The sequence below is a fragment of the Vitis vinifera genome, chromosome 17 (assembly GCF_030704535.1).
Source record: "Vitis vinifera cultivar Pinot Noir 40024 chromosome 17, ASM3070453v1".
NCBI classification, from domain to species: domain Eukaryota; kingdom Viridiplantae; phylum Streptophyta; class Magnoliopsida; order Vitales; family Vitaceae; genus Vitis; species Vitis vinifera.
Genome location: NC_081821.1, coordinates 9,982,407 through 10,003,688, shown reverse-complemented (window position 1 = coordinate 10,003,688; position 21,282 = coordinate 9,982,407). Strand labels below are relative to the sequence as shown.

At 31.9% G+C, this 21,282-nt stretch overlaps 1 protein-coding gene across 3 annotated transcripts; it reads left to right on the top strand.

Moving 5' to 3' along the window:
- Positions 1 to 12,138: 12,138 nt before the first annotated feature.
- LOC100248516 (1-deoxy-D-xylulose 5-phosphate reductoisomerase, chloroplastic) lies at positions 12,139 to 21,075 on the top strand. Of its 3 annotated transcripts, none has more exons than XR_002032330.2 (13): positions 12,149 to 12,418; positions 13,964 to 14,142; positions 14,506 to 14,592; positions 14,990 to 15,115; positions 15,201 to 15,263; positions 16,254 to 16,403; positions 16,627 to 16,694; positions 17,171 to 17,282; positions 17,393 to 17,497; positions 17,620 to 17,741; positions 18,322 to 18,468; positions 18,811 to 19,076; positions 20,815 to 21,075. XR_002032330.2 is itself a non-coding variant. In XM_002282725.4 (12 exons), exons 1-12 carry the CDS (start codon positions 12,331 to 12,333, stop codon positions 18,977 to 18,979), a joined length of 1,416 nt encoding a protein of 471 aa, XP_002282761.1. In that variant the 5' UTR covers positions 12,139 to 12,330; the 3' UTR covers positions 18,980 to 19,240. The 3 variants fall into 3 exon arrangements, 1 of the variants encoding a protein (XP_002282761.1); XR_002032329.2 differs by lacking the exon at positions 20,815 to 21,075 and adding an exon at positions 19,165 to 19,240; XM_002282725.4 differs by lacking the exon at positions 20,815 to 21,075 and having other exon boundaries at positions 12,139 to 12,418; positions 18,811 to 19,240.
- The last annotated feature ends 207 nt before the right edge of the window (positions 21,076 to 21,282 follow it).

The window sequence follows — 21,282 nt, the reverse complement described above, 5'->3', positions numbered from 1 at the left end:
CTTGGAGTCGCCACTTATTTTTGTTTTATTTTTAAAAGGTAAACAAAATAAGAAAGAAAAACCCTAAGTGTGACTCCTTGTTTTGGAAAAGGCGATCTGCGAAAAACCGGATCGGGTTCGGGGGTCAGGTTACTTATCGGGAAGGTACAGTACGGACCGTAGCACCCCTCTAAATCCCTAAAGTCGGGTCTCTACTAATAGACTGAAGCTGACGTGGCAATCAATGATAGCACCCCTCTAAATCCCTAAAGTCGGGTCTCTACTAATAGACTGAAGCTGACGTGGCAATCAATGAGGGAATCAGCGGATACTCAAATCAAACTTGCACATATGAAAATAAGAGCATGCATAGAGAATAATCAAAATGAGAATGAGTGCGTACCTGGACCTCCAGTGACAAATGCGCTATCATGAAGCAGGATCAGTGAACAATGAATATGTACATATACTTATATGCATGTCAAGGAACAGAATAAATCAAACACGCATGGCAAATAAATCAACCAAACGGTCAATCAGTCACGAGATCATATATGTGGGGCCCCCACCAAAGCCCGTTTATTTTGCATGAATTAATCTCATAAATCTCATCATTTGAGAATTACGAAGATTGATTTCTTGCTTGTTTAAAACATTTTGAAAAACAAAGAAAATTTGAAAGTGACCTGCCGGAATGAGAATGACGGCCAAATTTTATTGAAAAGATGATTTTGGTACCTAAAACCCTAAGGATGAGAATTTGAAAAAGCTAAAATTATTTAAAGGATCTGGAAGTTGGGAAAATTATTTAAGAAAATGAGAATTTAAGAAAAAGTTATTTTGAGAACTATGAATGTGAGAAATCAATTAAGAAAACAAAACAAAGATGAAGCATTGGGAAATTTGCCATTATTAAAAAAAACAATTGGGGGAATTATTAATAAAATGATGTTCAGGAAAAATTAATTTGAAAATCACGGGAAGCGGAAGTGGGTGATAACACGTGGTCTCAAAGGTGGCTCATACTAAAGGTGGCCATGCATCATCAAAGTAAAGTACCGTAATTAACTCAAAAATCTAAGGGCATTGTAGGAAATGAAAATATTCATGATTGCCAGGTAGCCTCTAAAAGCGGACTGCATTAGAATCAAATTCCTCAGCTGAGCTGAATTTTGCAACGCAGTTCCGATAAGCCGCTGAGTGATGGCAATTGACCGCTGAATTGTTCCCCTGAAGGCCAAGACTTGTGAGCATGGAGAGCTGGTTGAGGTTCTGAGGCAGAGGACCCTTCAAGCCTAGGTTCTGAACCTGAATTTGAGAAACCCTTGAACCACTGCAGAAGACGTGATCCCATCGTGGGATACAGCATGGGTCATCACCATTTTCAGGCCAGTTCAAAAGCTCTGGATTCTTCAACCCCTTTTCTGAACTGGTTCAGAATTGCAAGGTCATTTGGGTCCGTTGCAGTAAAAACCACAACAACAAGAGAGAAAAGCACTCCAAAAACAAGCTTTGTCTGGTCAGCTTCCATGGCAGATTTGTGACGCTTTTCCATGCTTGATCAGAACCATTGAAAAGCCTAAGTACTAGGCTACTAGCACTACAAAAAAACCTCACTCCACCTTCACTGCTACCATGGCCATTGTTACTGCTAACATTCTGAGAAGCATCTGAATCAAGCTTGGATTCATCAGCTGCTATCTGAAACATGCGGACTGGACAAGAGCTATGAAGCTCCAGCCATGGCAGAATACACCCACTGTGGAATTTATGCTTACATGGCATCTCCCCTGCCTCAGCGCTAATCTCAAAATCATCCAAACACACTGAACATTGCAAATTCTCCTTACTTTTCACAGAAGGCATTGCTTTAATTGCATCTTTTTGCGTCGGTGGTGTCCCATATCTATTAGGATCATTTTCTGCTCAATGTTGCAGCAACAAATCTAAACTAAGGCCAATGAAATAGTCCCCCAGGGAGCCAATGGTGTTTTGATTCTGATTTTGGGCCTGGTTTGAATCAAAAGAACCCTGAACAATTATAGTTTGATTCAAAGGATTTATTAGAATCAGGCGCTCTCTTTCCCTTTCTCTTCCTCCGACTGGCTTACTCTCCCAGCTAACCAAAAACCTTCCTCTCTGAAAAATCTCTCCTCCTCTAAGCTCCCAAAACCCCCTAAAGCATCACACTCTCAAAAAAAAATCTCTCTGAAACTTTTCCCTCTCCAACTAGCTCACCAGATGACAACGAAGACCTCAGGAAGATGAACCTCCATCCAAACAATATCTCCTCTGCCCTCTTTAATCTTCTCTTCTCTGGATATCTTCTCCCTCTCCAACTAAACTCTCGGAAGGAAAACACTCTCCTACTGAGAATGATCCTCTGTAATTCCTTACTTCCAAAGGTAGAAATGAGAAAAATAACGCACTCCAGGTATGGGTACCAGAAACAGGGCAGACAGCAGAAACAGAGTGCAAGCAATAGGAACAAAATGAACTCACTCAAGCCTCATTTCATATAATCAATCAATGAGCTTGCGAGGGTGGGTGAAATCAAACAAGTATCAAATAAAAGATAGAACACTGTTACAGAAATATCTCATGAAGAAATCAAAACAGGAGCAAACCAAACTACAGGAAAATCATTAGCAAAACATGAACATGCTCACCCCCAATGAATAAACATCATCCAAAATCAACAGAAACAGAACAGAAAAGTATACCAATAGAAGATAATAGGGAAACCACAATGAAAGTACCTGAAAATGCTTCTCTTCAGCAACCAATCTCTAGAAAAATCTCCCCTCAAGCGTCTCTCTGCCTCTAAAATACCTCCAACCGAGCCTCAAAAAGCACCTCCTCTGATTTTTCTCTGTTTTTTCTCTAAGCTCTCTACTATCCAGCTTGCTCCTCCAGAATGTCTCTCTCAAACTCTCCTCAAACTCTCACTCTGCCACTCCTCACCTCCTCCCCCGGCAATCCGCTCCAGACCCTCTCTCCTCTGTAAATATCTCTAATCGTCTCTCCCAAAAGCAAAACCTGCAGCTGCCAAAGGTTCCTTTTCACCAATCAGCACCTACCTCCTCTAACAGAAAAAATACGTGCCTCACTACTGCCAGAATATCCCCATGCAACGTGTCAATCCCTGATTTCTTACTTCTAGGATCACTCCTCTCATGCCAGCTGCCAAAAAGCTCCTCAAAGTGGTGAAAATATGCCCTGAAAATACCCTAAAAACTTATAGACCAAAATGAGGGTCTACAGATATGCTTGTGAACTATTTTTTGGAATAGTTTTTTGTTCACCAAAACAAAAAAAACACGTTTAGCATCCAAAAACTATTTTTGGTTTTTTTTTTCTTTTTAAGAACAAAAAAAGTGGGTGTTTTCAAAAAATATCTTTTAGGTATTTTCTATTATTTTCACTTGTTTTGTGAGGATTGTTTTAAAAAATATTTATACAAATATGTAAAATAATTAAAAATAAAATAATATTTATATATAAATTATTTTTAAAATATTTATAAATATTAAAAATAAATTAAAAATATTTTAAGTTTTCAAACAAATTTTTCTTTTATAAAAATCAGAGAATAGTTTTTAAAATTTGTTTTTAAAAACTATTTTTCATAATTATTTCTTAAAAAGGTTATCAAACATACCTTTATTCTTTTAAAAAAGTACTTAATAAGTGAATCTCCTAAAATTCTTTTTAAAAAGAGCATTTTAATTAAAACACTTCAAATAGAAGTAATCTCAAATATGCTTTAAAAGTTTGTTTGAAAGTATTTTAAAAAATGCATTTAGCCTAAAACAAATTAAGGTAAATTAAGTATTTAAAAAAAACACTTTAGAAAGTTAAAAAATCACTTATAATCTTTTTTAAAGAAATACTTGATAAATAATTTTTCAAAAAACTCTTCAAGCAAAAGTTATTCAAATAAAAAGACTTTAAAACAAATATTCTAATTCTTATTTAGTCATTAAGAGTTTATTTGATAGCGTGTTTTTAGAAAATATTTTTACCTTGAAAGAACACTTTTGGACAAGGGTAAGAATAAGGTTGTTTGGAAAAATTTAGAAAGAACTTTTAGGAAGTTGAAAAATTACTTGTAGCACTCCATGGATGATTATCTCAAAAGTTCTTCTATGGATAATTAAAAATATCTCAAATTAGAGTTTGTCTGATAGTAATTTTAAAAAATATTTTTAATATTTTTAATACTTAAAATTTTTTATCATTCATATATTAAAAATATAATAAATATTTTTTAAAATCATTCTCAAAAACTCTAAACATACTCTCCAACGTAGTTTAAGTAAATTGTAATTTCTTGGCTCACGCACATATTATTAAATTTTGTTACAAAAATCCTTAACACTCACACATGTGCAAGGGACCACGTACCTTTTGCCTACTTTTTTAAGGATAAGTTGATGTTGGGGTCAAGTTTATCCACAAGGCCTATGTCCTCCACCCTCCTCCAAAGAGAGATGCACGCTTGTTCATTTCCATTCCTGCTTTTTTTAATCTGCTAGTGTTGTGGAGCATCATGTTTCCACCACGTTTATGGGGCGGTCTTGCTTTTGATGGTTGTTAAATGTTAATTAGACAGTCAGACACGTTAGTCAACAATGGCGCTTCGATTAGACTAGATAGTACTCCGCCCGTGCCGCTGCCCATAATATTTCGTTCATGCTTACGGCCTACGGGTAGGTCTTGCTTTAATGGCGCTGTGTTGTGCACTTGTCCAATTTTTAGCGGCCGCCCCTTGTAAATACTAGAAGCCTTTATTATGGTGGACAGGGTGACGAATATGATGTTGGCTTTGGATATGAAATGAGATTTGTTGGATTAGACAACGAATCAGAAAATCTCACTTTAAGTAAAACATTGAAAAGCGATGGATAATTTAAATTATTTGACATGTCAAGAGTGGATGCTTTGATTTTCAGTCCTAAGTATGGCCAATTAAAAGATTAAATTATTAAATTATTAAGTAATTAAGGGTGTAGCTTGTGTTTGAGGCATTGTTTGAGATAGAGCTTAAAAAAATAATATTTTTCTTTATTTTCATATCAAATTTTTTTAAAATTATAATTTTTTATTGAATTTAAATAATAATTTCCATTCCTCAAACATCTAGTAAAACAAAACCTAAATATGTTTTCTACCTTCCCAAATATCCTCATATAAAAATAAAATAACAACTTAAATTATTAAAAAGTATCATGAAAATTTTTTAAATTCAAATAATACTTTTTTAATAGTCATTTCTTAAAATTAATTTGACCTTTATTTTTTTATATAAAATAAGGCTTTTGGGTTATTTTCGATATGTCCAAAAATGTCAATTAGTTATTTCTTATCAATTTTCTAACTTTAAGTCATAAATAAAATTATAAACATAAGAACCAATCTTTTCCACGACACAAGAGTCTTTATCTTTGTTTTCATGGAAAAAAAATTGTTTTTAGAAAAAGGAATTGTATTTTTTTCTTTGTTTTTAGAAAATAGAAGAAATTCTTATTATAGTTTTTAAGAGAGAGAGCGCTCTTGTATGGAGAGAATTTTATTTATTTATTTTTTTTTTATAGTGATAGCTTCGAATAATTTAAAAGTTTTCAAAAATTGCTCTATTATGTCTCTCATTGATGGAATCGGATTGGGTAAGCTCACTTGAACACCCTAACTCCAAAAAATTTTAAAGTAAATTTCTTCTATTTCAAAAAGTTTTTACGTGACCTAATTGTATGTTTTTAAACAACACCCAAGAGGGTCACGACATCAATTTTCCCAATAACTCCACTTCATATACCAACATCTGATCCCTTTCATTCAACCCTCCAATATTTCCATAATTCATGGTCTTTATAGATCAGTCGGAATTGTGCCATGTGTAGAACGTGTAGGAAAAGTGTAAATCTAAAAAAATGTTTTAGGGTTAATTTTTTATAAAATTTAAAATAATTTTTATTTTATTTTATTTTATTTTATTAGTTTTATATTTTTTGAAAGAGTCCTATTGGGATTATGTTAGTGGAGTCTCATTCCACTTATAAGTAGAATTTTGTTCCACTTTCAGTCCTATTCCACTTACAAGTAGAGTCTCATTGGGATTGTGTTAGTAACCTACAAAAGCAGATCACGTTTCACTCTCTAAATACCAATTTTTCAGAGAGTTTTTCAGAAAGTCTTTCATACATCTATTTTGAGGAATTTATTTTATTTTATTTTTTCAAAACATGAGTTTCACACGTCTCGAGTGGCTGTTGAATCTTAAAGGTAGATCACTGGTACCCTAGTACACCGAGTTCGTCTTCAAGGAGGGCAAATTTATTTGAAGGATAGTATTTGTCACGTCTGAGTTGATAAGTTTGTCTTCTTATTCATTTTATTCTTTGTTTGTATCTTTTGGTCTAGCCTTTTTATTTCCATACCTTTAAACCAATAGAACGCAATTAGTTTCATACATGGAATGCGGCCATGAAAATGGTGAAACTGCAGTCCACTCAAGCGTCATATTATATTTGTGAGTGAGTAGTTGTAAGGGTTTGACTCAGACTGTCACGTCCCAAAACCCACTCTAAGGGCATGATGGTCATTTTACACCTCAAGTCCAAAGGCTCAAAGTGGAAACGATACAAACATTCATATTGTAACTGAAAATTTACCAATTACCAAATTCCTACTCAGAGTAGTATGACAAAATTCTAAAATCTCTAAGTATCAACTTTAAAAAAAACTAACACATCAACCAAAGTGTTATTGTCCAAATAACTCCAAATTCAAATAATTTAAATGGGGAATTAAATTTTAACAACTAAACAATGTCAAAATAAAGTTTGAACCAAAATCCTAACAAAGAAGAATTCCCCAGCCTAACCTTCACTCCTTACCTGAACTGAGAATACCTGAAAAATTATCAACGAAAAGACATCAACTTAAAGCTCAATAACGATTATCAATACAGTTTCATGAATCAAATATTTTCAATCATACTTGCAAATAGGAAATATAACATATACTTATTTTCATAAAAACTTTTGAGTTCAAAATACTATACATTCAAACTTTTCAACAAAACTTTCTCATATCCATTTCAAAACAATTTATCATCAAAACCAAATCGAATGCATTCAAAATATTTACTTTGATTATCAAATAACAAATGGTGCCCAATTAGGTAGGACTTCACAAATGAGTGACTAGTTTCAAATTTGATCTAGTTAAGGTGAACAAAATCAAATGTCAATAATTATAACCCGGTTGACTAGGGTAATAAAGTCAACTATTATAACTCGTTGACTAGGATTATAAGGTCAACTATTATAACCCGTTGACTAGGGTCATAGGAACCAGAATCAAACACTTTATTTCATTAATTCAAACTTGCAAAACAAAATATCATATCTCCAAAAATTTTCATTTTTCATAAACAAAGAAGATTCTCAAATATACTTTCCATACAAAACACATATTTGATTCATGCGAAAAGATAAAAATAATATTTTTACTCATTTCAAAATACAATATAAAATGGAAATTATTTTCTTTTATAAAAATCCGCATTAATTTCCCTTACCTTGAAGAAGCGCTCAAAAACTTGAAGTATTTAGCTTGACGAATTTAGTCATCACCTAACATAATATCATACACAATTATCTAAAGGTAAAAATTTGACAATCCTAAAAATATTTTATTTAGTATTAGGGATCCTAATTAATTTTTCATGCTAATATTATTACTACCCAATATTATTTTCAACTTCTTAAACAATAATAATATAATTTAATGAATTTCCAAATTTTTTATAAACTCATATTTATTTCAAATCTTATTCAACCATTTATTTCTTTTGTATACTCAAACTAAATTAAAACTTTTATTAAAAACAATTACTATATTATTACTATATTTTTTCGATACCTCATAACATCCAAACAGCCCTACTGTAAGTCACTCACAAGCATCCAAATCACACAATTCTTATTATTATTATTATTATTATTATTATTATTATTATTATTATTATTATTATTATTATTATTATTATTATTATTATCATCATCATTATTCTTATTAATCCCAACTATTATTATTATTATTATTATTATTATTCTTATTTTTACGTCACTTATAAACATCCAAATCACACAATTCTTATTAAGATTAATAATATGTCATCTCTTACTTAACAAAATACCTCTTGTACTTTTAACAACTCTAACAACCCCACTAATTATACTAATTATTATTATTATTTTAATTTATTCAACTACCACTCTTTGTCTCTCACACAATTACATATTATTATATTTTTTCTTTCTTTAATGCCTCAAATCCAAAATCTAGAAACATGCAATTCTTTTTCTTATTAATTTCCAATTCCTAAAACCACAAATAATCATAGATTTATTTACTCATTTAATTTTTAAAATTTTATTGTTTAGATCTATTCATCTAAAAAGATTTCGAATTTCCCTATTTTCATTGATGAAACAACTTATATTCATAATTTCAATCTTTTGATCTTTAAATAAATTAACTAAACTAACCATAATCTAAATTAAAATTTTCTAAAGAATTGTAATGTGTTCAAAACTAATTAACGGATATAATATATTAACTAGGGTTAGAATCTTACCTAAAAAAATCTGAACTTCAAACTTTAGACCTCCAAACCTTTAGTCCTACGTTTTCCAATTATTTATTGGATTTTTGGTTAATAGAGTTTCCTGAATAAAGAAGATAAAAAATATATATCTAATTTATACCTAAAATTTTTAATTGTAAAAAAACTCTTTTACCTTTAATGAGTTTAATTAATTTTTAATTTAATATTTTGCCCCTAAAGTTTATTTTGGGGTGTTACACACACCACTGGACCTAGGTGGGTGGCATATTCTGTTTCTATGAGGGTGCAAAGATAAAGGACACTTCTCCCAAAAGCTTAGTCTTTAGTCCTTTGTCTTTCTCATTCATACTCCATAGAAGGACAAAATGAGGAAAATGGCATCTTTTCTGGTCTATATTGATCAGATGCCCATCTTACTTTCATTCAAATTGATTTAGTCAACGAAATTGCATATTTAAAATAAAGAAGATGATATAAAATTAGAGATGCTTGGTCTCCATGAGCTTGTCCTATGCACATATAGGCTTTGTTTAATAAAAGAAATAATTCTTTTCAAGCTCCACAAGAGCTTTTATGTATGTTTTTAAAAATTCAAAAACTTTTTCTTGAATTTAGTAAGTGTTTTTATATTTATTTTGCTAATTTTATGGAAAGAGATTTATTTGGCTAATTTTATGGAAAGAGGTATAGCTTAAAAAATAAAAATAAAAAGTAAAAAAACTTAATATGAAAGTTAAAAAACTACAATTAATTGTTTAAAAGGAATTAAATAATTATCATATTTATGAATCTAACTCTTCTTATTTTTTTTTTTAAAGAGTAACCTATTTTTGACATAAATACTTTTTACCATTTTAAATATTTACATGTAAAATTATAAAAATAAAAAGGTATTTTACCAAAAAAAAAAAAAAGAGGGTATTTTTGTCAAAGTGAAGCCAAAAAATAATGAAAGATTAAGGGTCTGTTTGATAATTGTTTTTGAAAATAATTCTAAAAAATAATTTTTGAAAACTATTTTCTAATTTTTGTAGAACAAAAATATGTTTGGAAATCTAAAATGTTTTTAACCAATTTTAATACTTTTAAATATGTTTAAAAATAATCTTTATATTTAAAGTTTTATTTTTTATCATTCTACATGTTTATATAATTATTTCTTAAAACAGTTATTAGAAATGCAAGTGAAAAGAATTAAAAAATATTATCTGAAAATACTCTATTTTCTATTCCTAATAATAGAAAATATAAAATAGTTTTTGGCTATTAAACGTATTTTCTATATTTTTTGTTTTGTAAAATAAAAAATTGTTATAAAAATAGTTCTCAAACAAACTCTAAATTTTTAAAATTAGGTTTTCAATTACCTTTTTAATCAAATAATTCAAAAAGCTATTGCTTTTTGTAGAAGTCCTATTTTACTTAAAAAGTTATTTCATATTAAATAAAACTTTTATAAGGGAACATTTGAAACTACTTCTTGTTCAAAAAGCTTATAATAAAAAATAAAATTTTAAAAAAATATTGCTAATTATGATAGTTCTTGTTTGACTCCATGTGAGAAATTGTTTTATTTTTCAATAAAAATTTTATAAATTAATATTACCCTTTAAAAATTGTTAAAGAAAAACTATTAAAAAAAAAAAGAAGAAAACAAGGTTGAGCTTTAAAATTTATTTATTTTAATCTTTATAAATAAATAATATTCTTTATTATTATAAAGAAATTCAAATTTTAGTCGTAGAACATGCATATTTGACCTAGAAAAAAAAACAAATTTTCATACTAGTTCTTCTTTATGCCATTATGGTAAAGTAGATGTACATTGATTTTTAATAATAATAAAAAATAAAAAAATAGAAAAATATAGTATTGTTTATCATATATATATTTTTTTTAAAAAGTGTATTTTATATTTTAAAAAATAAATTTTAGAAAATTTAATCAAACAAAACCATATTTTTCTTTTAGTTTTAGAAATGGATGAAAACAACCTTTACTTGTTTTTAAAAAATGTTCTATATTTTATTTTGTTTTTATAAATTATTTTTATTGAACAACAATTAGGTTAAGAATTTTTAGAAATAGTTTTTTATTTTTAAAAATAAAATATTATTTTTAAATAAGAGTGACAAACAGAGTCATGATTCGCCTTTAAAATACATCCCCTCTTAGAAGTAGTATTTCAAACGAATAAAACATGTAAATATTAGTTGATGAGTCGCATCTGATAACGGACAACGAAAAAGGGTGTAGAAATAATTTCCCCCTGAAGACTGAAAACACGTGATTTCATTCCACATGTGTAACACGCCCTCCTGGCTGTAGGCACGTGATCCATCTTTCGTTCTGTCCCACAGTCCCACTCTCATTCTTGGACCAAAGACAAACCGCCCTCTCCATCCACAAATTTCTCAAATATTACGTGCCAATCATATTAATTTTTATTTTTGGTCTTCTCTCATTCTTATTTTTCTTATATTAAAAATTTAAAACCTCATAAATAAAATAAAATAAAATAATGTTCATTCTCATGGAAAGACTACAAATAATCCCAAAAATTTGATTTAATTAACCCATATAACATTTATTAGGATATTATTCCGATATATTTCTTATTTTCAATTTTACATCCTAAATCATTAATGGAATCACATTAAAATCGAGAATCACTCATTTTCACAACACAAATTTTTTTTTCTCGAGAGTTTTTTTTCTTGAGTTCTTTATATCATTTTTTTTTCTAAAAGTAAAAGTAAGATCTATTATTTGGTTAGATCGAGTTGAATTAACCCGACTTGGATACCCCTCAACTCCAATAAAAATAAAAAAGATAATAATTTTTTACATAAAATATAAGAAATATTTGAAACTTTAAAACATTTTTACTATCTTATATTTTGAATATTTTAAAAATAATTTTTTTAAAAATGAGATAATTTCATACTTTTTACATAAGAAGTATTAAGTTTTATGTGGGTCGGTTTTTTTTTAAAAATAAAATGTAGGAGGTATATCCAAATTAGTACTAAATTATTAAATTTATAATCAACTACTAAATTAGCTAGTAATTTAGAGCTTTTTTTTTTTTATCGAAAAAAGCTTAAAAAGTTCAAATAAGCCTTTTATAGAAAAGAAAACATTTAAAGTAAAAAGTCAAGGAAAAGAAAAAAGATAATAAAGTGCTTCACAGGTTGTTTGAATATAAAATATAAGCTAATAAATAAGGGAAAAAAGGGTAAATATATAAACAATTAAATTAAAATTTTGATGGGAAGAAATTGACCATTGTTTTTTTTTTTTTTGGGAAAAATTGAATTTCATTAATAAATGGTAATAAATCTTATATTGATATCTTTTATCTTTAGTGATCTCTTCTTAATTTCAAATTTTATTAAATTTAAAATAATAAATTAATAAAAAAAATGTTTTGGACAGGGCTGAAAAGGTATCGGGGCAAATTTATACTTGGGGGGAAAACGACAGTTTAGTAGGATAAAAATGATAGCTTTCAGTGCGCGTAGGCGAGCTTTCACTGATTTACGGTGCTGTCTTATCCTTCTCTCGTTCCACCTCTCGCTGTCTATGCTATTTGCTGTTATTTCGAACCACAAATAGATTTCCATTCTCAGTTTCGCTTTGGTTCTCTGAAATTTTTATTTTTTTCCTCCCATTTTCTGTTTGGATTGAACCAAAGTTCAAAGACGTGATTGATGGCTCTGAATCTCCTCCCTCCGGCAGAAATTAAGTTAATTTCGTTCCTGGATTCCACTAAATCCACTCGCCTCCCCAAGCTTCCAGGTCCGACCTTAACTTCTTTTCCGTTTGGTTGCCGAGAAAATGGAATAGGAAATGATAAGTCAACTGAGAAAATGGTTACCTCTGGCTTACTCGAGGAGACTCGTATTTTTCGAGTCCTAAGCCAGGAAAAAATTAGGTCTCTGTCCTTTCTCGGCAACCAAACAGAGATTTTAAAAGTATATTTTGTGAATTTAATTGCTTGTGCTTCTTGTTTTGTTGAGTGAGAATCCGTTTTCATGTGTAATTTGTGATTTTTGACGGTTGAATGCAGATTTTATTTTCGCAATTTCTCGGAGCTATGTTTTGGTGATGTATTTGTGAGAACCGAAGTTTGTTGTTCATTTCTTTGCTGAAACGTTGAGTTAAACAGTTCAGTGCTGATTGATCAGTGTTTTGTTAAATTTTGTTATTGTTTTCTGTAATAGAAGATTATTTTTATTTCTGAATTGGATGTGTAATATGTGTATGCTTACTTGTTGATTTCATGGATCAGGTCAAGCAGATCAATTTTGAAGATGATTTGAATTTTTTTTAAAAAGTATTTGATAAAGGATAATTGATGCATTTTTCATGTTCGTCATAATGTGACCAAGTGTTGGGAATTATTCAAATTAATTTATATTTTTCCTCAATTTATCAGGCTGTGAAAGAAAATAGTTTTTCAAATATGAACAAATCATTTTGGAAAGTAAATTAACATTACCTTTCTCTCTGATAATCATTTTTTTTATAGGTACTTGCTCTCTGATAAACATGATCTTGACAATAAATAGAATCCACTGTAAATTTATAAAACCAGACAGGATTCAATGGGCATAAGGTGTATGATGAGATGTTTTCTGTAGCGCTCTGGAGATCATGTAATATTGATTTTTTAAAGTGTGTAATGCTTGATTAATAAATTGTGCAAACCTTGGAATTTAAAATGATTATTCTCTGTTTGGAGCCAAATCCTGGAGGGAGAGGAATTTTATTTTTAATAGTGAGGAAAACAGAAAAGGATTTCTGTGCTTTTCTGAAATCCCAAACATGCAACTCTATGATTATTGGAAATCTAACTGTACTTCAACTATGTTTGTTTCAATAGAGATTCTTCTGATTCTGTGTAGTTAAGAACACATGTACATGAAATAAATATGGTTAAAATTCTGATGTTGACGTGGATGAATAACAAGACAAAAAGGTAACATACTTAAAGTGAATAAATTTGTGAAAAGTTGATGTAGGATGAGCAGAAAGATAGTTAAGGTGGTTTGATCATCTATGACAAACACCAGTAAGACATGGTTTGGAGTAGCAAGAGAAAAGATTCTAGTTTATGATTTAACAAAAGAATATACCTAGATTGACTGAAATTTTGCAATGATTTTTATATCTGGCCCCGGGTGGATGGGGGCAAAGGCTTTCTTGAGTATCAGCACTGTATCAGCATTATATGATCAATGGCAACTCTGGTTCCTGACTGACTCTTTTTTGAGTAATGATATCTTCTAACTTCTTTGTGGAAAGGTATAACTCTCAGGTTTACTGCTCTGTGATATTTAGGTGGATTTGTTTTAAAGAGAAAGGATTATGGAGCAACATTTGGTAGAAGAGTTAACTGTTCAGCACAGCCGCCTCCTCCAGCCTGGCCAGGACGAGCTGTTCCTGAGCTGGGGCGCAAGACTTGGGATGGTCCAAAGCCTCTCTCAGTTGTTGGATCTACTGGCTCCATTGGAACTCAGGTAAAATTCTGTTCTGTTGCAGAGATGAAAGATGCTTGCATTTTAACCCATTCTTTACACTTCTGGTTTTTCTGTATAAGAAGCATGTTGTTCCGATTTTCCCAATATAGCTTTGTTGAGACTGGATGTTTTGTGGTCTATGTGGGAGTAATTCCGTCCATTCCACACACAAACACTCTGAAAAATAAATAAATAAATAAATAATAATTCCTTTATCACTTCTCTCTCTTATAGGGTACAAACTGTGAATTGAAGGTTGGAATTTCATTTAACTGATTTCCATTTTTAATGTATTTTTTCTCTTTTTAACCAAAAAGTCATGCTTTTTATCAGTTTCTTAGTATCATGAATTGGTCTTTGCAGACACTGGACATAGTTGCAGAGAATCCTGATAAATTCAGAATTGTGGCACTTGCAGCTGGTTCCAATGTGACTCTTCTTGCTGATCAGGTGAATTATGATAAACCTTGGATTTTGAAATGCAAAAATTGGCTTGAGTCTCTTGGACTCTTTGACCCACACAAATATGATCTCTATAAACACTTGTGCCTAAGCACATTTTATTTAGATTGCATGATCCAGGATGTTGTTTGTTGCCATTTTATTATGTTAGTAGCAGTACTGTAGAAAACCTCTTTTCATTTATTCCTTTATATATTTACTGCTTCTGAAAGGCAAAGCATGAAAGAGAAAAATGAAATGAAACCAATAGAATTAAAATTAGTTTAGAAGCTTTCATGCTCATGGTTCTTAACATTGTGCAGGTGAAGAAATGAAATGGAATGAAACCAAATAGAATTAAATTAGTTTAGAAGCTTTGATGCTCATGGTTCTTAACATTTTGCAGGTGAAGACGTTCAAGCCTCAATTAGTTGCTGTGAGAAATGAGGCATTAGTCAATGAACTCAAAGAGGCTTTGGCTGACTGTGAACACAAGCCTGAGATCATCCCTGGAGAGCAAGGTGTAATTGAGGTAGTCTACTGCCTACTTCCACTCTTTTGTTTGGCTGATGAAAACCATTCATCATTTAATAGATGTTGTTTATAACATTTTTCAGGTTGCCCGCCACCCAGAGGCAGTCACTGTAGTGACAGGAATAGTAGGTTGCGCAGGTTTAAAAGTAAGATCAGGAGTTCTTTATTGTATCATTTTTCTGTATTGTATCATTCATTACCAGTTTAGCCAGAATATCTAGAAATTTTCTTAATTGAAAGATGTAAAATTTATTGGTTAAGTTTTATTGTTCATGCAGATGTGTCATTGAACACTATGATCATATTGTTTACCAACTGAAAGATAACAACAGAAAATATTAAGTTAAAATATATGAGCTTTATTGACAAATGATTTTATTTATCTTGTAATTTGTTGTGTTGAAAGTGTACTATTCTCTCCCCACACATAGCATAAAAAATGATAGAAGAAAAATTATAGTAGTTTGTTTTATATTGAAATTATCATTTAATAGGATGTATAGGATAGAACTATAACTTGCTATTAAAAATCTATCTTTGTTCTTGTATCAAGATTAAGGTAGAGATCTCATGTTATGTGGAGCTGTTGCATCCTTTTGTCAAAATGGTAAAAAATTCATGCATGTTGATCACGGTTGATATTACTATGACATCATGAATGCTTAAACCATATAATTTATGCTTTGTTACATGATACCTATTCAAATGAAGTAATCATCAACCATCTTGAAAAGAACTTAGAAATTCTTTACATTCTATACTTCATCAGAAACTGTACATATATATATATTGTAAGATGATTATACGCCCAACCAAAGAATATAACAGAGAAGTTACAAAAGGAAAATCACACACATAAATGTGCAAAAAATGCAGGAAGTCATCTCTCTCCTCCCCCAACCCCACCCCCACCCCTACACCCCATGTTCTTTTGCCAATTGTGATTATCTTCTCTGTACTTCTATTGTTGCTTTGTTGTCTATGTTTCTATACATGTTCTATCATGCATTTTCACTAATTGAAATATTCTAGATAGTCCTTGATTTTCTTATTAAGGACTTAAATGTAAATAATTGGATAAGAAACTAATCAAGATGACAGTCTGAAAATTTTCTTCTGTGTCTGTTTTTCATTAGCCTACAGTGGCTGCAATAGAAGCAGGGAAAGACATAGCCTTAGCCAACAAAGAGACCCTAATTGCTGGGGGTCCTTTTGTCCTTCCTCTTGCACACAAGCACAATGTAAAGATCCTTCCTGCTGACTCAGAACACTCTGCAATATTTCAGGTAGGGAAGCATATCTACACTGATAGCTAATTTTAGCTTTTCAATTCATGTGTATTGTGTACAATGCATATATGTTAATTATAATGCTGGATTATCTTTGTTTAATTATCCGAAATTACTAGATGCATCATTCCACTAGCCATTGTATATTGACACATCCAACAATTCCATTCTGACTGATGAGAGAAGCTAAGGGAGGTACTCTGTTTTGTATCTTTCTCAGTGTATTCAGGGTTTGCCTGAGGGAGCACTTCGGCGCATTCTTTTAACTGCATCTGGAGGGGCATTCAGGTGTGGAATCATAATTTAAGTTAGAATTTTTTAAACTTATAAATTGCAATATATCCTGAATATATTGCTTATGTATTTTTTTACTGAATTGAGGGCAAGGGAAAATTTAAGATGAATTTAGTGCTCAATTCTCATTCAATAATTTGTGACCTTTTTGTACATGCTATTAGGTGTAGCGCCAAATCTAGATAAGTTATTACTTCATATACCACCCATGCTTTCTCCCACACACAAACCACTCACTCTTCTTAAGTTATATAAATTTTTATTTCATTCTGGTTACACATACTCACACACCCCCAAAAAAATAAAAAATAAAAAATAAGAATACCTAGAAGCACCCTCTTGCTCCCCCCAAGTTGTATAAGTGATTTTTTGTTTTTTGTTTTTATTCTGGCTTCTGCAATTTAACATCTGATTGTTGGTGCATTACTTAGGACCTGGTTTTAACTGTTCATTCACTTTGTCACCAACAGGGATTGGCCCGTTGATAAATTGAAAGAAGCTAAAGTTTCAGATGCTTTGAAGCATCCTAACTGGAATATGGGGAAAAAGATCACGGTTGACTCAGCTACCCTTTTCAATAAGGTTTGTCCCTTTTTTGGTGTCTCTATTCTTGATTACATGCACCAATATGTGAATGAATCTACTCACTATGGTCTGAGTTGCAACAAATACCTTGTTTTCCTTTTTGACAGGGTTTAGAAGTTATTGAAGCACACTATCTGTTTGGGGCTGAATATGATGATATTGAGATCATAATTCATCCACAATCTATCATACATTCTATGGTCGAAACACAGGTTAATTGTTATCTTATTGTCTTGGCTTCTTCTTAATATGTTTAAGATGTCAAATACCATCAGAACTGTTTCATATTTTTTAGAAGCGGTTTCTTATGTCTTCTCCACCCCTTTCTCTCCAGGATTCGTCTGTCCTGGCACAGTTGGGGTGGCCTGATATGCGTTTGCCAATCCTCTATACTTTATCGTGGCCAGACAGAATTTACTGCTCTGAGATAACTTGGCCACGACTTGATCTTTGCAAGTGAGTACTAAGTAGACTGTTAATTGTCAATCATGGTCTAAAACTTACCATAACTTCCTATTAAATTTCTTGATTGATAACAAAGTTCCATGCCCATGTGCTAGTTTCTTGATTCCTAATCTCAACCTTGTATGATACCTGTTAAACTACCTACTCCCACCACCTGATGTGCAATTAAATGAATGAGAGAATAATCTTATTCGAGACCTCCTGAAAACAAAAGCTCTGATATTTAATCTAAAAGCTTAAGCCGTTAGGTCAACAGTTAACAGTGTAGGTTATTTCACTTAGGCTAAAGTCTTAACAATATTTTTGATCTTTTATAGATTAGTTGATTGGTATTTATGAAATTATGGAGTGATATATTGTATCAGAAAGATAGGAACATCAATTTTTTTGTTACAAACTAACCAAGTAGGCATGTGTTCCTTTTGGCGTATTTACACTTCTAGTATAAGTTTTACCTTAACAGTGGGGAAATTTCCAGATTAAACAATAAATATGGTGTGAAAATAATGAAAACTTGCAATCAGTTTATTAGTTTGCTTGACATGATTGAAATTGGAATGGAATGGTGCAGGCTTGGGTCACTGACATTTAAAACTCCTGACAATGTGAAATATCCATCCATGGATCTTGCCTATGCTGCTGGACGGGCTGGAGGCACCATGACAGGAGTTCTTAGTGCAGCTAATGAGAAGGCTGTGGAGATGTTTATTGATGAAAAGTATGTAATTATTCCAGTCCTTGCTAGGCTCCCACCTTATTGGGATACTTATTCCACATCAGGACCAGGGAACCGAAAATGCATTTATTGTTTTATGCTTATTGCACGAACACTTCCACACACGCATGCATATACATTTCATGTCCTTTGATAATAGATGGGAATTGATTTGGTAATAAAAGCATGGAGAATACGTCCTTGAGGGGAATAGAACTAGACAAGGCAAAGATATCTTATAGTTTTAGAAGTTATATTATTTCCACTAAGATGTTAAAAAAAAATATATGAAAAGAAAAAAGAAAAGAAAGATCTGAATTTGATGAGTATTCTGCTTGCTTTCAGGATTGGCTATCTAGATATATTCAAGGTCGTGGAACTAACATGTGATAAGCACCAGGCAGAGTTAGTAACTTCACCATCCCTCGAGGAAATCGTACATTATGACCTCTGGGCCCGGGACTATGCAGCCAGTTTACATCATTCTTCCAGTTTAATGCCTGTTCCAGCATGATAAACAGCTTCTCCTTGTTGATGGGAATGATGTCCTCTGATTTAAGAAATGGGGAAATATCTTGAAATGCTGCCCAAATCTAGGTCTTTTTGCCAAGGTATGTGGTTCATTGAGCAAACTGTACCATATTAAATATGAAGAAGACTGCTGTCTGTAATGCATTCCCATTTTCATTGGTTATAGAGGTGTAGATGCATTTCGCATTCAATAAAAGAATGTTGATGGTCATTCAATAAACCTCTAATTTCCCTTCGAAAAAAAGGAGTCTCTAGTCATTTTAATGGCAACAGAAAAGGAATGAAAAAGGGTCCAAAGTTACAACACATTTTCTAGTGAAAACATGCCATGTAATTTTAAACTTCATTCCAGTTTCCGTCATATTGGTTGGTTAAGGGTATATAGTACAGATTGTACTATATATTGCCAAGAAATTTTCAAGATTTAAGGAAGATTTATCAAGAATCGCAATTTTCTTATAATAAACCATTCTGGAACAGTTTAATTTTCAAACAGTAGATTATTTTTGCATGGAGTGATCGAGTGGACAGGACAACGCAGAACCAAGTTATTCCTTGCATATGTTCCATGTAAAAGATTGAATAGAACAAAGTTATTCCTGTAGATGACCTCCGGCATCTATGCCATATACCTTACTGCAATGACCTTAATCTACGTCAGTGTATAGAATTGGAATATATCTCCTAGGTCAAAGCTTTATATAGTGGGTTCTGACTCATCTATGCAGTATGTATTGGGTTCTGACTCAACGTCACTATAGGTTTGGCGCCCTAGCATAGCAGCTTGTTCATATATTGTCTGGGCTGAGTTGAATTTGGGTTTTGCTTGAAACTGTGGGTTGGGTTGTATAGTTGACCCAATCTATTCTACAACATTGTGACCTGGGTGGCCTGTATCCCACCTAAGCCGCAATTGTTGAGTGAGCCTGTGTCCAGTTTCAAACTTTCTATTATTAGGTCAGGTTGCATGTGGGAATATTATATGGGAACCGATGATAGCTTCAGGCTTTACCATGAAGAAGGGTTTAAAGTGGGGGAGTTGATGCTTAGTTTGGAAAGAGTTGGAATTAACTTGACAAGGAATTAATCTTGAAATCTGATGGCGGTGGTTCAAGAGACTGATGGTGATCGGCATTTCTTGAAATCTGGCTGCATTTTCTGATTTCTGAGGGCATCCCTAAACTCCTATAATTAAAAGAACTCTTCCCGACAAACTGCAAAAATGGCCTCTGACAGTGATGATCTTCAATTCCTTGAATATTTAAGATGTGGGTCAGCAACCACCATTGCTGCTTCCTTTCAGCATACAACATGGATATTTTTCATCCATTATTGGGCATCAAATAGTCGGTTCCTTTTGTCTATGGTTCAAGGGGGCTGTGTTTTTTAGCATCTTCTGTTCATCCATTATATGATCTATTCCTTGTGTCTTCTTGTTTAGTTGTTGGATATTTATTTTTGGGCCATATTAAACCTACTACTCTATCAGACCAGAGGATAATTCACGATCACCTGCACACTCAAACTAGGGAGACAATGGCATCTGTGCAACCTAACACTAAACATGGATATTTACCTACTCTTGTTTGTCTCTTTGTCTCTAATTTCTCTCTCTCTCTCTGCCTCTCTGTCACTCATTTCTGGCTTAATTACATACAATGTCTCGCTCTCTCACCAACCCCACCTCCCAAAATTAGCAAAAGAAAGGCCATAATAGTAGTATGACAATTATTTTTTTTTGGCGGGTATTGCATTTTTCATTTCTTTTTACAATTCTGGTAGGTAAGGCAGGGGATTTGTGTAACGCGGGTTTTGCAGGATAATATAGATTGATGGCCTTGTCTTTGTTGGTTTCTGCATCCTTACACCTTGGAGTAGGCATTTGGTACGGAATCCTTATACACGTAACACATCCATGGCACATGGGCCAAGAAGTATTATACATGAAAAACTCTCATCAGCTAGGCCTGTCTTTCGTTCCTTTCCAACACAACAATCTCAAAGTTGGGCAGCTACATGCTCTTATATTACCCTTAATGATAGAGAAATCAATACTACTAGCATTTTCAAATTATTTTATTTAACCTAGTTGTATTGGTGTGTTATTTAAAAGACAAAAGATATAATAAAAAAAGTTTAAATAATTAGGATATGGGCTTGGAATATACACTAATCTAACACCCTTTTTATACATAGAAATGGGGAATAGATAGCACGAGAGAGACTTGAATTCAACATCTTTAGTCGATCCCTTGTATACCATGTTAAGCCATTAATGTTTCTTAA